Source organism: Heteronotia binoei, chromosome 16 (genome assembly GCF_032191835.1).
Source record: "Heteronotia binoei isolate CCM8104 ecotype False Entrance Well chromosome 16, APGP_CSIRO_Hbin_v1, whole genome shotgun sequence".
NCBI classification, from domain to species: domain Eukaryota; kingdom Metazoa; phylum Chordata; class Lepidosauria; order Squamata; family Gekkonidae; genus Heteronotia; species Heteronotia binoei.
The window spans coordinates 6688002-6702835 of NC_083238.1; the positions used below are offsets into that span (position 1 = coordinate 6688002).

A 14834-nucleotide genomic window follows, 5' to 3' on the forward strand; every position below is an offset into this window, starting at 1 on the left:
TGCGGACTCTTATCTGGGAGAACCGGGTTTGATTCCCCACTCCTCCACTTGCACCTGCTAGCATGGCCTTGGGTCAGCCATAGCTCTGGCATAGATTGTCCTTGAAAGGGCAACTGCTGTGAGAGCCTTCTCCAGCACCACCTACCTCACAGGGTGTCTGTTGTGGGGGAGGAAGGTAAAGGAGATTGTGAGCCGCTCTGAGACTCTTTGGAGTGGAGGGCGGGATATAAATCCAATATCTTCCCATCTTCTTCCTAAATAAATGGGGGGTATTTTTTTTAAAAAATATATAAAACAATACTTACCTTGTTGTGTTGCCTTATCATAAATTTTCATGTGTACAATTCCTGAAGTTTTGTTCCGCAGTACTGTGGGATATCTTCCATCTTTCTTATTGCAGGTACCCAGCTGGCCTAAGTTTTGATCTGCCCACCACAGTTTTCTATCTGTAAAATATTTTTAATTTTTTTTTTAATAATGGCGTATCAAGAATATTTAAAATGCCCACATGAAGCCTTGCTTATCTAATAACAGTTACAATTAATAGTTTCGAAGCATTCACAGTTTTTTAGACCTTATTAGCCTTTGAAAAATAATGTGGATAGTAGATTAGTAGAAAGTTAACAAATAAGACAACCTGTATATATTTTAGAAAAAAAAATGTCAAAAATTACAAAAACTTCCCCACCCATATCGGTTTTTTCCGTTTCTCCATAACCCTATGAATAATATGAATAATCAACAAGTTTATTTTATCATATTCAACTGACTGAATATACTTGTCATCTGAAAAAAAAAAAAATCTGCCCATAGCACAGAATGAAACAATGGAACCTACCTGAAGGTTTCTTCTCTTCAATGGGGTGAAGTCATCCACATTGGTTAGGCCACACCTCTTCCAGCTCCGAGCAGGGCTATATAAATTTTTGTGAGTCTCAACTAGCTGGATAGCCCAGCTCCATCTTTGTATCATATTGTTCTTTTTCTTTTCTTTTTTTCGTTGATGTTGTTTGGGCAAAAAGTGAATGAATTTGCACCACTGAAGAGAAGAAAACTTCAGGTAGGTTCAAATGTTTCATTCTTCTTCAGCGAGGAAAGTCCTCCAAATTGGTTATATCCCCCAGCTCTACACCTGGGTGGAATAATATTCTTTTCTTAGAGATCTAAAACCTGCTGCAACACTCTTCTACCAGAGGATGCTTCCTCAGCTTGCAACTGATCGATTCTGTAGTGTTTCACAAAGGTTGAGAATGTAGACCACATAGCAGCTCTGCAAATTTCTTCCACTGGGGCCCTTGTAGAAAACGCTGCAAAGATTGCAGCAACCTAGGTAGAAAGTTCTTTTATATTTTGGGATGCATGCCGACCCAGAACCTCATATGCCTTTGTGATACACATTCTGATCCAAAAGGCAACCATGCCCTTTGAGATCTTCTGGCCCAGCAATGAACTGCTGTGAGAGACAAACAATGAGTCTGAAAGTCTGAAGGTTTTTCACCTGTCCAGATAAGCACGCAGTTGTCTGTGGACATCCAACTTTTGCCATATATTTTCATTAGGGTACATTGGCTTTGCAGGATTAGCTGCTGATTTACATGGTAGGTAAAGTTCACCTTTGGCACAAAGGAAAGATCTGTTCTTAATATCACTGAGTCCTTGTGAAAAAAAATACAACTCTCTCATTCTTTCTATCCAGAGTGTCCTTTAGGGCATTCACATCATCTTTTGAGTGCATTGCCACTACTGGCACATCCACTAATGGAACCTTAAGGTTCTTTGTGACATCTTCTGGAAAAGCATAGACCTTCTTAACAATAGCAATCAAAACTGCCATTGCTTAGAATTGCCCATTTTGCCTTTACCACCTCTTTGAAAAAATCAGAGAAGGGACAAACTGAGGACCTTCTCACTGGCCTCTTAAAGCTCCAACTATCCAGCTTAGCCAAAATGACTGATCTGGGTGTTTGTGCTGTTTCTATTTGGTAATTTGCAGAAGTTTCTGAAAATGATCTGCCTGAAAAAGCCTAGAAGAATTTTCTTACAGAGTCCACATAAATTGAATCCCTTGTCAAAAGGAGTTGGTCCAACTCAGAAACTGAGTTTGGGGGGCATCTATGTGAGCGATGAGGGGCCTCCGGTGTTGCTCAAGAGGAGGCTGCAGCCAAACCCAAAGCTTTCAGGCCTTGAGGCAGTCTGTGCCATGCTGGGGAGAATTTCACATAGCTAATCTCCAGTGCTCAAAGCTTCAGGCAGGAGAGGCCGCTCCCTTGAAGAATCATTCTTCTTTTTTGTTCCTTTGCCCCAAAGGAGCTAGAGATCTCTCCTCATCTATCCTGAATGGTAAGTAATCAAGATTTAGCCTAACAATATTTCTAAAGACCTAGGTTAGAAACTTTTTGCTGGAGCTGCAGGACTATTCAGACTGGAGGGACGAACTGAGGATCTTGATCTAGCCATTAGAGACTTGCAAAAATTTTCATAGCCCTGCCCGGAAGAGGTGCAACCTAACCAACCTGGATGACTTCCCCCAGTGAAGAAGAAAGGATGACTGGAATTTGTACAGGAAATAGTGTCAAGTGGATGCGCTACTAAAGGATCAGAGGTAGGGAGGGGGAGACAAAAGACAACCCACAGCAAAAGAAAAAGCCCTCTACTAGAGGAAGATGGATCTGTATTCAATCTAAACTGCTAAAGGACCAACTTCTGCTTGATTTCTTTTGAAAAACACCTTTTTGATTGCCTCTTTCCTAATGTGTCTGCTGGGCTTACTACTCTTGAAAGGGGGCATTATTTCAAGTCACCAGTAGTGCTTCCAGAGTACCATATCCTTCCTTCAGTGGGAAAAAAAAATACTAGCTGACAACCAGAATTTCTTATATATACAGGTCCAGAATGCCACCTGCCTGTTGTTCCCCTTCTTAACACAGCTGAACTGGCATCAATCAGAGCGTGTGTTTTTCTTCCATGTTAGTTCTCACCCTATGAAACAGGCTCCTTGACTGAGATGAAGTCTCAGAGGGTGTTTCGGTGGCACCACAAAGCCATTTATTCTCAAGGGCTTTTAATGGGATATATGTTAGAAGCACTTCTAGAGAAGTTTAATTGAAATTTATATGTTTTAAATTTTAATTTGAAGCAACCTTCAGCCACCTGGAAAGGCAAGGTATAAATACTGCAATAATAAATACATAAATACCCTCAGAAGCTGCTTCCACATGATTATGAATTGCAGTTGTGTATCCATTGCCACTGCAAATACTTTTGCAGCAGCAACAGAGAATTCACATAAGGGTAATCTTGTGTTTTCTCCAGTATCCCCTTTGTGTCTGCTATTTCCTGCCTCTGCAACACTACAGGGCCTTGCCCTTTAAAAAAAAATGGTAGTGGTTACATTTAACAATATAGCAATTACCAATTAAACAAAAGAACAAACAACTCTCCAAAACAGTATGAAGGGGGAATGTTGGGTGCAAGAAGAAAATGGCATGGATATGGGTATGGAAGTTTGGAAGGTCACACCTTCCCATCCATATTTTGGGGGAAACCACTTTAACTTTTATCTTTCTGCAAATATTGGCACAAATCAAGTTTGGTATACATTGGACCAATCTAGGAAAAACCACAAACAGAGATGAAAGAATCAATGAATAAATGATTGGAAGACATAGTATGTATGCTCTAAAAATACCTGCTTTAGTATGACAGACAAGGGGAAGCAAAACACCAATGTGGAAATGCCCTTAGCTGGACTCATAATTTCAACTTTTTTTTTTTTTTTGCTTTACTATTGACATGTTTCATGATTTTATATTTCTCATTGTACATGATTAATTACACAGATCTTCTTTTGGATTAATACTTGGAAAAGTAATGTGGGGTCCATATAATACAATTGGTAGGATTTTTTCCTGAATACATTTCAAAAGCTCAGAGTTTCAAAACCTAAGTTTAGCTACTACTACTGGTTAGGTTTGCTAATGTATATAGTTCCTTTTTCTAAACTATCTTCAGGATTCTATGTGCAGCCTCTTTCAAACTTCTAATCACAAGCAAAATATTTTATTCAGCTTTTTGGAGAGATAAACCGCATCCCTCAAGTGCTCTTGAAATTTAAGCTCTTTCCAAACTCGCTTAGCCCATCATGATGGCGGGCATTTGTTAGTAAATATTGCACTATACTTTCTTAGAAACAGGGCTTTTTTTGTAGCAGGAACTCCTTTGCATATTAGGCTACCCCTCCCCCCCCCAATGTAGCCAATGCTCTACAAGCTTACAGAAGGCCCGGTAAGAAGAGCCCTGTAAGCTCTTGGAGGATTGGCTACATCAGGAGGGTGTAGCCTAATATGCAAAAGTGTTCCTGCTACAAAAAAAGCCCTGCTTAGAAACAAGGTTAGGGTTAATAAGAAATTCCAGAGTAATGTTCAGAGTACTGACAGATGTAAAAGCTCCATAAATTTTGAAACTGAGGATAAGTTTTTTATTCCCAGGGGAACAAAATTTGAGGGGAACCTGAAATATATACAATGCTTGCTTTCCTATCAACCCCCCCCCTCTCGATTTAATGAAATACACACATCATTTATAACTTAGTTAGAATATAAAATTGTATTATACCGCATACTGTGGAATTTAAAAGTATAAATATCTTAATTTACTATAAGAAAAATATAGGTATATCCATTACTGAAGAATTACTTGCAAACTGCTGTACCCTATGCTAGCACCATGGCACATGTATCTTTAATTGTTGCCATCTGAAAGGTAAAAAAAGTTTTAAAAGCAGGGCTTTTTGTGTAGCAGGAACTCCTTTGCATATTAAGCCACACACTCCTGATGTAGCCAATCCTCCAAGAGCTTACAGGGCTCTTAGTGCAGGCCTATTGTAAGCTCCAGGAAGATTGGCTGCATCAGGGGTGTGTGACCTTATATGCAAAGGAGTTCCTGCTACAAAGAAAGCCCTGTTAAAAAGTATTTAAAAATCCAGTAGTAAACAAAAAGTTTTCTTCTTTATTTCTCTGCCCCCCCCCCCCCGAGAATAACTCTAAAATAGACTAGTTTGACTGCTGTAAATCTGACCCAGGATGGGCTTTATGGGAACCTAATTTACCATGTCAGCTACTATGGGATCTTAGAAGAGAGAGTAGGGCACAATGTAGATGTTAACAAAAATGTGGAATAGACTTTATGAAGGACTAAGAAGTATAAGCAGCTGAGAAAATGGCCACTTGAAATACAGCTGCATGAACACTTCTCCTACTTAAGTACTCATATTCATGGTATTGCAGGGAAAATAACTTGGCATAATGTGAGAAGCTTCTTACACAAATGTGTTGCCACCTGAAGCACCCTTGTGTAGCTGTTTGAGTCTGTGAAAGAGCTAAGAATTGAGTACAGAAATAAAAATTAAAAATCCAATACTAAAACTAGTTTATATTATTAATTTATTGATATAAATAGTATTCAAGCATCAGTAGACTAATTTAGTAAGAGTTCCTGGAGGAATCTCCCCTACTGAACCCCACATGAACTAGAAATATTGACAAAGGCTAAAATCCTAAACACGGGCTGCTTAAATTCTACTGAAGCCGATTGAATTTGAAGTCTGCATTCAAGAATGTAAGCAAATTCTGTACCTAAATGCATGTGTGAACATGGCTGTGTAAGTTATGCTGTAATCTATGTCATTTATCATTTTTTTAAAAAAAATTGAACTCAACGATCATGATCCCAAAAGGATATTTAAATGCAGGGTAAATCATAGGCTTTCTCATATTGTTAAGTTAAATGTATTTTTGGTACAAAGATGAGAACTGAAAATCAAAACTAATATTCTTAAATTTCTATAACAAAATCTATTTCATACATACAAAAACCAGTATACCTGTACTTTCTCCATCATTATGCGGTAATGAAAAGTGACATCAAGTAACAACTGACTTTTGGAGACTCTGTGGGGTTTTCAAAGCAAGAGATAAAGAGGTGGTTTGCCATTGCTTGCCTCTGTGCAGTAATCCTAGACTTCTTTAGTGGTCTCTCATCCAAGTGCTAATCAGGGCCAACCATGCTTAGCGTCTGAGATCTAACAAGATTGGACTAGCCTGGGGCATCCAGGTCAGGGTATGATCAATACAAATTAAAGTTTTTGCAAAACCTGTAAAGTATATATATGGCTGGGTCCAGACCGGCAGCTTCAGGCACACTGGAAGCATCTCAAATCGGGCCAGTTCAAAATGGAGCAGCCAAATCCTGATCAGATGCCTCTGTGCAAGTTGGCTGTTTCCTGAGCAGTTCACGCCACCAATCCATCTCACTTGTGCACTCCCATATTTAGACACCCAGAAAGGTGGATGACAAATTTGCTACCACTTCCAAAATGATAGCACTTTGAGCCACCTCAGAGACACCAGAGGACGGGGTGAGTATGGGAGCCGGACAGGTGTCAAATATGCACATTTGAACTTGATTTTTAATCTGTCGGTGAGCCATCCCTGTGTCAGCTTAAACTGCCCTTCTGGACCCAGCCTATAAAGCACAAATAGCCTTTTTTACAGATTCACAGAATTACTAATTAACACTCTAAGCCTACAGGTCAGTCTTCCTGAGTGACAAGATGAGCTATAAAGTGATGATGATCATAGATATTTTTCTAATCTAATGATACTAATGATTTTGTGAAAATGTGTTTCTGAAGAGTTAAAATGCATCATGTATTTCCCATATGGCATAAAATAGTGACAATAACAACATGAAAAACCAAGGGAGAGAAAGGCCATGAAGAAAGCTGCTTTATATAGTTCTAAATAAAGATCTGAGATAATTGACACTCATGTTGTAGAAAGCTGAGTGGAATCCTAGACTTTCTTATCTGAGAAAACTTGCTACCAGTGGATTCCTAGACTTTCTTATCTGAGAATAAGTCCCATTTTATACAGTGGCATTCACTTCTGCCTTGGATTGCACTGTACATTAACTTTGATTTATCAAAAGTATATTGCATAGCTCTTTCATATGCCCAACCTGCCATATGACATGGGACTGTATCTAGATGCTAACATTTTTATATTAGCTTAATGCAACTAGGGACTATGATAACTGTTGGATAAACCTTACTTATTGTATCATTCATATCCTTTCACCATTCTAGTAAAGTACAGGCCAGGAAATCAGCAGCGTGGAACAAACTGACTCTACATGCTCTTATTCTAGTGAAGAAGAAGAAAATTGAACAGCTGCCCCCCCTGCATTCTCTGTGCCTCTGAACAATTCTATTCATCTCACAGACTTAATTGTTTTATGTGAAGTCCTATATGAGGTAACTCCCATAGAGGATGTAGGTTTCCTTTTGCAATGTCAATAACATGTGTTTGCCAATTCAGCATATCCAAATGGAACATATAGTAGTCAAACACTTCTCCCTAATGTGCTATTGATGAAAAAAGCTGCTGCTTGAATAAATAGTAAATAGTCTCTAAGACCACCTACCTCTCCTGCTAATTCCAATCATGTAATTAGACAATCCTGTTATCTTTGTTCTCAGATCACAGAATCATTTTTTTTTCACAACAGACATTAGAATTAGAAGACAATTCAGGATAGGGTAATATCATCACTAGCCCTTAGAGTATTGGCCTTCTTTGCAGTCTCCTGCACCTATACAATTAAAAAAAATTCAAAAAATCAAAACAGAATTCTCAAAAATAGCCACATGCTATTATTTATTTTTTATCACTGCAGTGACAATGATTGAATCCCGGGCACACTTAGGTTACTTGCATTCCAGTAAAACCTAGGTGTGTGCAGGATTACAGCCAATGTGATTTTCCTTTTATGTTTTTTTTTTTAAAGTTAATGATATTAGAAGGTATAATTTTCTCATACTGGGGAAAACATTTAAAAATTGGGATAGGCAGGAACTAAAAGTTCCAGTAACAAGGGCTATGTAATTAACTACACAGAAGAACCACGAATACTCAACATTTTACCTTTTACATGAAAATAAAGATGTGTACAGCCTAGTTATCCCAAAGAAATGCTTCCTATGATAATCTGCCAAATATTTAACCTGAAACCAAAGAGCTAACGAGAAACATTTGAATGTTCCTCTTCAGTCTGAATATATAGCAGAGCACAGATTAAGCGCCATTTGGTTTTTTTCCAACAATAAGTGAGCTATGTAAGCAGAGACTGATAATGTACAGTGTAATCCTTTGCAGAACGACCCCAGTCTAATTAAAGAGCTCAGTACCTCTGCTCAGGTTTGCACTGTTAGTGTCCCTCACTCAGTGCCACAATTTTCTGTAATATGTATTTTCACTTAAAATTTTCATTATATATTAAATTACACTTAAGGTAAAAAGGCAAAATAAAACTAGCTTTGTTATCCAGCTCACGGGGGGAATACCAGTTAATTAGAATGTACCAGATACTCATGTTTACTGCTCTGCCATTCTCTCTACCCAGAGGAATCTGCAGCAACCCAACCCTACCCCAATAAGAATGTCATGGAAACATCCTCCATACCCGATAAGAGTTCTCCCTCTTCCCCATGTCATGGAGACTTCAGGCAAAAAAACCCACAACACAAGTCAGCTGTACAGGAACTCTCGAGCAGAGCTAGCTCCTGATGGCTCAAGGTAGGCTGATGGGGAAGGAGACACATAGGAATGATGTCAGCTTGGAAAGCCAGTTGTTAGAAGCCCAGTAGCAGCAGGAAGCATCAAGCTGGTCAAGTGGAGGGGCAGGGATTGTGTGTGTGCATGCTCGAAAATGCAAGGGCATGGTGGCTGAGAGGAGGAGCCGGATCTCAGGGAAATGCCAGTTACCTGAGTATTTTGGGTAATAAAAGGCCAGGCAACAAACCTTTTACTAGTTAGAATTATAATATTAATTAAACATTCGTATTTTAATGTTTTGTCTGCATTTTTAAAAAATGTTTTGTGTACAATAACTAGAACTTCCCATCCTTAATTATTTCTGTAATTTGGTAATAATGTATGGTAGAAGAGCTATTAGCAAATCAATTAATACTAAAAACACAACTTAATGGGAACCAGGTAATTAAAGCCAGTAATGACTGACCATTAGTTCTTATAATGATGCATCAATAGGGATGGACATGAACTAGTAAAATGTGGTTCAGTTCATGGTTCATGGCAGACTCATGAACAGAATCACAAACTGAACCTGTTTATGAAGTTCATAATGTGAAAGAATAGTCCTCTAGTACAGGAGAGGCCAACGGTAGTTCTCCAGAAGTTAATATGAACATATGAAGCTGCCTTCTACTGAATCAGACCCTCAGTCCATCAAAGCCAGTATTGTCTACTCAGACTGGCAGCGGCTCTCCAGGGTCTCAAGCTGAGGTTTTTCACACCTATTTGCCTGGACCCTTTTTGGGAGATGCCAGGGATTGAACCTGGGACCTTCTGCTTACCAAGCAGATGCTCTACCACTGAGCCACCGTCCCTCCCAGGTTTTTTTGCCTAAAACTCCCATCAGCCCCAGCCAGCATGGGGCTGATGGGAGTTGTAGGCAAAAAACATCTGGAGAGCTACCATTGGCCATCCCTGCTCTAGTATGTTAAAACTCCAAACTCACACAGATTTTCCAGATGTCTCTCCTCTATCTGCCCTCCAAATTTGGTGATGATTAGATTTACAAGGTCTGAGTTAGAGCCCCCCAAAGAAGGTGCCCCCAGGAAAGTGTTTTCTAGGGAAATGACAGGTGCAGGTCCATAAACTTCAGAAGTTTATAGAATGGATTCTATGCAAGCTGAAAACACCAAACGCACAGAGGACCTCTGTCTGACATTCCTCTACATGCCCGCCAAGTTATGAGCAGATTGGATTTATGGGGTCTGAATTACAGCCCTCCAAATGGTGCTCCCATCCCCCATTTTTTCCAATGGAAGAGAAAAAAGCAAGAAAAAAAAGCAAGGGCAATAGAAGCCCAGCTGAACAGAATCAAAGTCCCCAAGAATCTCTGCAGTAGAAACTGAAGGCTGGGGGCATTTTGCAAGCCCAGCAGAACCAGTGGCAGTGCAAGCCCAACAAGATTAAGGTCAAACCACAGAATCTCTGCAATAAAAACCAAAGATAGTGGGGGAGGATTTTTGCAAACCCAGAAGAAACAGCTCAATGTACAGTGACCCCAGCAGTACTAGTGCAATTAAAGAGATGCAATGCCAGCTCAACTTGACTGAAGTCTAGCACAAAATCACACTTCAAGCAAGAAGGATTGCAAGCCCAACAGAACCAATGCAATCTATTTGTGCCAAGCCAAGGGATGTACTAAAAAGCATGACAGAAGTGTTCATTGGAAACAATGGGAGAGGCTTGAAGGCCTCATTGGAGATAATGGAAAGCAGGAATGGCAATTAATTTGCACTGACTCTACTGAAATACATTACAGCACAAAGCAGTTGCACTGAAAATGAGGAGTGGGTTTTCAATTAATGTCTTTGGGCCCAAATAAACTGCTCTGGGACTGGACTGGAGTAATAGGTCCCAGAATGGAAAGATGGTCCCCAGAAACTGAAATTAGTACTCTGGGACTGGAATGAAAACACACACACTCCAAAATGGAATGGCCCATCCAGGAGTAGCAGAAGTGTTCTGGAATTGGAATGACATATCCTGAAAATAGAAGTATTCTGGGGCTGGAACGACAGCCCTTAAGAGATGAATGTTCCAGCCCTGGCAGCCCCCAAGAGATGAATGAGAGGTTCCAGAGTGGAATGACTGTCCTTAGGAGTTACAAAAGTCTTCTAGGACTGGAATGACAGACCTCCCCAGCTGGAATGACAGCCCTGGGAGGGGGAAAGTGTTCTGGAACTTGAATGAGAGTCGCCAGAGTAGAATGAGGGCTCCTAGGATTAGAATTAGTGCTCTGCAACTATAATTACAAACCAGAGTGTAGACTGAAATCACTTACATTTTAATTTATGTTTATTGAAGGTGTGTAGTTAACCCCCATACTGATCCTCCTGCCTTTCAACTGCTTTGTTTCCTCGCAGAGTAATGATATTGGTATCAGCCACCTCCTTTGATGACAAGTATAAATCTTGCCTCTGTCTCTCTTCTAATTCCAGTGCCCAATTCTGTTTTCTTCCTGTCCTCCATGTTCCTATCATGTGTCATACCCTGTCTGAGTTCCTTATGCACTTTAGCCCTCTCTTGACCAGTGTCTCACACACTGCATTCACGGGCTCTCTGTGAAAAATCCTGTTCTGAACATTAGGTCAGGGGTCCACAAACTTTTTGAATCTGCAGGCATCTTTGGAATTTTGACACAGCATGGTTGTCATGACCACAAAATGACTGCTGCAGGAGCCAAAAAAGGGTGACCACAGCATACCTTCAGTCACATACTGAAGATCCTTGATATGTAATGATAGCTGCTGCTAAAAGAATTTTTTTTTAAAAAAATCAAAAGCTTTATTGTACAAAAGTCCCATGTGGCCCCACCCACTTTCTACGAACATATGGTGGGTACTAAGAAATGTGTTGGTGGGCACCATGGCACCCACAGGCTCCATGTTGGAGACACCCACTATAGGTGATAGGTTCTTTCATAAATGAATATGTCAATATCTGAGCTCTCCATAGCCCATCAAGTTATTTGTCCATCTTGGGAAGTGCTCTGACTGCCTCTTACTCTAGTATCTAAGGCACAGGCAAACAGTTCCCTTCTCCCTACCTTCCCATTGTCACCCCTGACCTCCACCTCTTGACATACAGTCCTATCCATTGTTCACTATGGCCATTGCAAGGATTCATGAATGAAAATTTACCCTTAAAATATTAACTCACAACATGAAGAAAATACAATAAATACGTAAATAAAGCAAGATGGCAGCAAAGAAACATACATTGCTCCAGAGCAGTCCAATATGCCTCCTTTTAGATGTCAGAAAGAAAGCAAGCATCTGTAGGTTTACTATGGGCAGGGGAGGCTGAGATGGTGGAAGCATCTGCTGCCTCAACCAAAGACCTGGCAGAACAGTTCCATTTTGCAGGCCCTTCTGAACTGTAACAAGTCCCCTAGGGCCCTGAGTACATTCTACCAGGCTGGGGGCAGGGCAAATGGCCCTGGTGGAGGCTAAGCAGACATATTTTGGGCCAGGGACTACTAGTAGATGTTGATCTGTGCAGCACAAGGCTCTCCAGGGCATATATGGGGGGAGATGGACATTTCAGAGAGTTCTGAGAGAGAGCAGAGAAGCTCTGAGAGAGAGCAGAGAATAAGTGATATAAGGGTGAGGTTTGGCTAAGCAGCTGGGGAAATTGCTGAGAATTTCTGTGTGACTGCTGAAAATTCTGAGTTTGTGGTTGCTGGGGAACTGCTGTCTGTTTGGTTTGAGTGAGCTGAAGGTGAAGGTGATTGAAGGTGATTGTTGCTGATTGATTAGGAGTGGCTGTGTTCCCCCCCTCTTGCATTATTAAGCTGAACCTTGCAAGAGGTGTGAGCCTTTGGCATGAGCCGAAGGACAAGAGCTAAAAGGCTCTTGGCCTGGGGGCTCTGTAAGGACCAGGAACCCAGATTCCTAATTTCCTTGTGCTCCCAATAAGGTAAGTTGACCCTCAGAAGGGGAGCCACATAAACAAACAGGATTTAAAGGGGACTGTATATATTTTTTTAAAAAGCGATCATGAAAGTAGAATGCCAGCAGGGGGTGGGGGCTTTCCAGTGTTTTGCACTGAGTGTCACATGTATGACTATCTGCCCACAGGACAGAAGTCTTGGGTGTGTTCTCGATGCAAGGAACTCCTGGTCCTCAGAGAAGGAGTTCGTACCCTTGAGGCCAAGGTGATTCACCTGGAGAAGCAGAGACAGTCAGTTAGGCACTTGGGGAAGACTCTCGGGGACATATTAAATGAGCCCCGCTCCAAACGTGGAAGTCCCGTTGCTGTCAGGGAGCATGAGGGTCGAGAGGGAACACAGCACCATGCTGAGGATAAGGGGAATGTGCCCTCAGAAGGGACCTCTTCTTTAGTTGGTGAGCGGGAATCCTTTCGCGCCAAGGAACCATCCCTGGGCAGGGAGAGAGGGGGGGGGTCTTGGTAGTTGGTGATTCGATCCTTAGGCAAGTAGGCAGCTGGGTGGCAAAACCACATACTGACCGTATGGTGACTTGCCTGCCTGGTGCGAAGGTAGCGGACATTACACTTGTAGTAGATAGGCTGATAGACAGTGCTGGGGAGGAGCCAGTGGTCGTGGTGCATGTTGGCCTCAATGAAGTGGGGAAATGCAGTCGTGAGGTCCTGGAGGAAAAATTTAGGCTGCTAGGCGGGAGACAAGGCCAGGACCTCCAAGGTAGCCTTCTCAGAAGTGCTACCTGTTCCACGTGCTGGGCTGGAGAGACAAGCACAAATTAGACGTCTCAATGTGTGGATGAGTCGATGGTGTAAGGAGGAAGGGTTTCAGTTTGTTAGGCACTGGGATGCTTTCTGGAACAAGCGGGAGCTGTACAAAAGAGACTGTCTCCACTTGTCCCCAGATGGAACCAGGCTGCTGGTGCTTAAAATCAAAAAGGTGGCAGAGCAGTTTTTAAACTAAATCTTGGGGGAAAGCCAACAGGGGATGAAATGTCTTTGATTCGGGAGGACTCATCTCAAAGAGATGAAGGTTTAGCTGTTACTTTTCTACCGGGTAATGGATCAGAGTTGTCCACTGAGATGGTGACAAACAGTATGGAGTGTCTGCCAATGTCTCGAGGCAGCAGGAGGAAGGTTGCGGACCTAACTTGCTTGGGAAATTATAGATGTTTGTATACAAATGCTAGAAGTGTTCAAAGTAAAATTGGTGAGTTGGAATGTTTAGTGTTGGAGAAAAACATAGACATTGTGGGAATTTCAGAAACTTCGTGGAATGAGGAGAATCAGTGGGACACGGTGATTCCTGGATATAAGTTATATCAGAAGGAAAGGGAGGGAAGAGTTGGCTCTGTATATCAGAGAGGGTATATGGTCCAGTAAGACTGAGGTCAAAGAATTAGATTCCCTTATAGGAATGCTTTGGGTTGAAATAGAGGGCACAAAAGGAAATTTAACTATGGGAGCTTGTTATCGCCAACCAAATCAAAAGATAGAGGACGATTATAATACGATGGAAGGATTAAAGATAGCAGCTAAACATAAAAACTGTGTTGTAATAGGTGATTTTAACTACCCGCAGATTGTTTGGGTCAATATGTGTTCAGCTTGAGAGAAAGAGAGTTGCCCCAAAAGACCAGCACAACCATGTTTAACTTTAAAAGGGGGAAATTCTCTGAGATGAGGAGGCATGTGAAGAGGAAACTGAAAGGAAAGGTAAATACAGTCAAAACCCTTGGGGAAACTTGGAGGCTATTTAAAACTACAATCCTAGAAGCTCAGATAAAATATATACCACAAGTTAGGAAAGGCACAAACAGGTATAAGAAAAGGCCTGCATGGTTAACAAACAAAGTAATGGAAGCTGCAAAAGGTAAGAAGGACTCCTTTAAGCGGTGGAAAGCTAGTCTGAGTGGGATTAATAAAAGGGAATACAGGCTGTAGCAAATCAAATGGAAGACTGTGATCAGGCAGGCAAACAGGGACTATGAGGAGCATATTGCAAAAAACATAAAGACCAACAATAAAAATTTCTTCAAATATATTAGAAGCAGGAAACCAGCCAGGGAGGCAGTGGGGCCCTTGGATGACCAAGAGCGAAAAGGATTACTGAAGGAGGATAGAGAAATGGCTGAGAAGCTGGATGCATTTTTTGCCTCCGTCTTCATTGTGGAAGATTAGACGTGTTTGCCTGCTCCAGAACCACTTATTTTGGAAGGGGTGTTGAAAGACCTGAGTCAG

At 41.2% G+C, this 14834-nt stretch overlaps 1 protein-coding gene across 1 annotated transcript in view; it reads right to left on the bottom strand.

Annotated features, from left to right (window-relative positions):
• LRP1B (LDL receptor related protein 1B) overlaps window positions 1–14834 on the bottom strand; it is a 1229602-nt gene that overhangs the window by 370335 nt on the left and 844433 nt on the right. The window contains exon 33 of the mRNA XM_060257450.1: window positions 306–446. Within this exon, the coding sequence (XP_060113433.1) occupies window positions 306–446 (141 nt within the window). The remainder of the gene's footprint in view (window positions 1–305; window positions 447–14834) is intronic.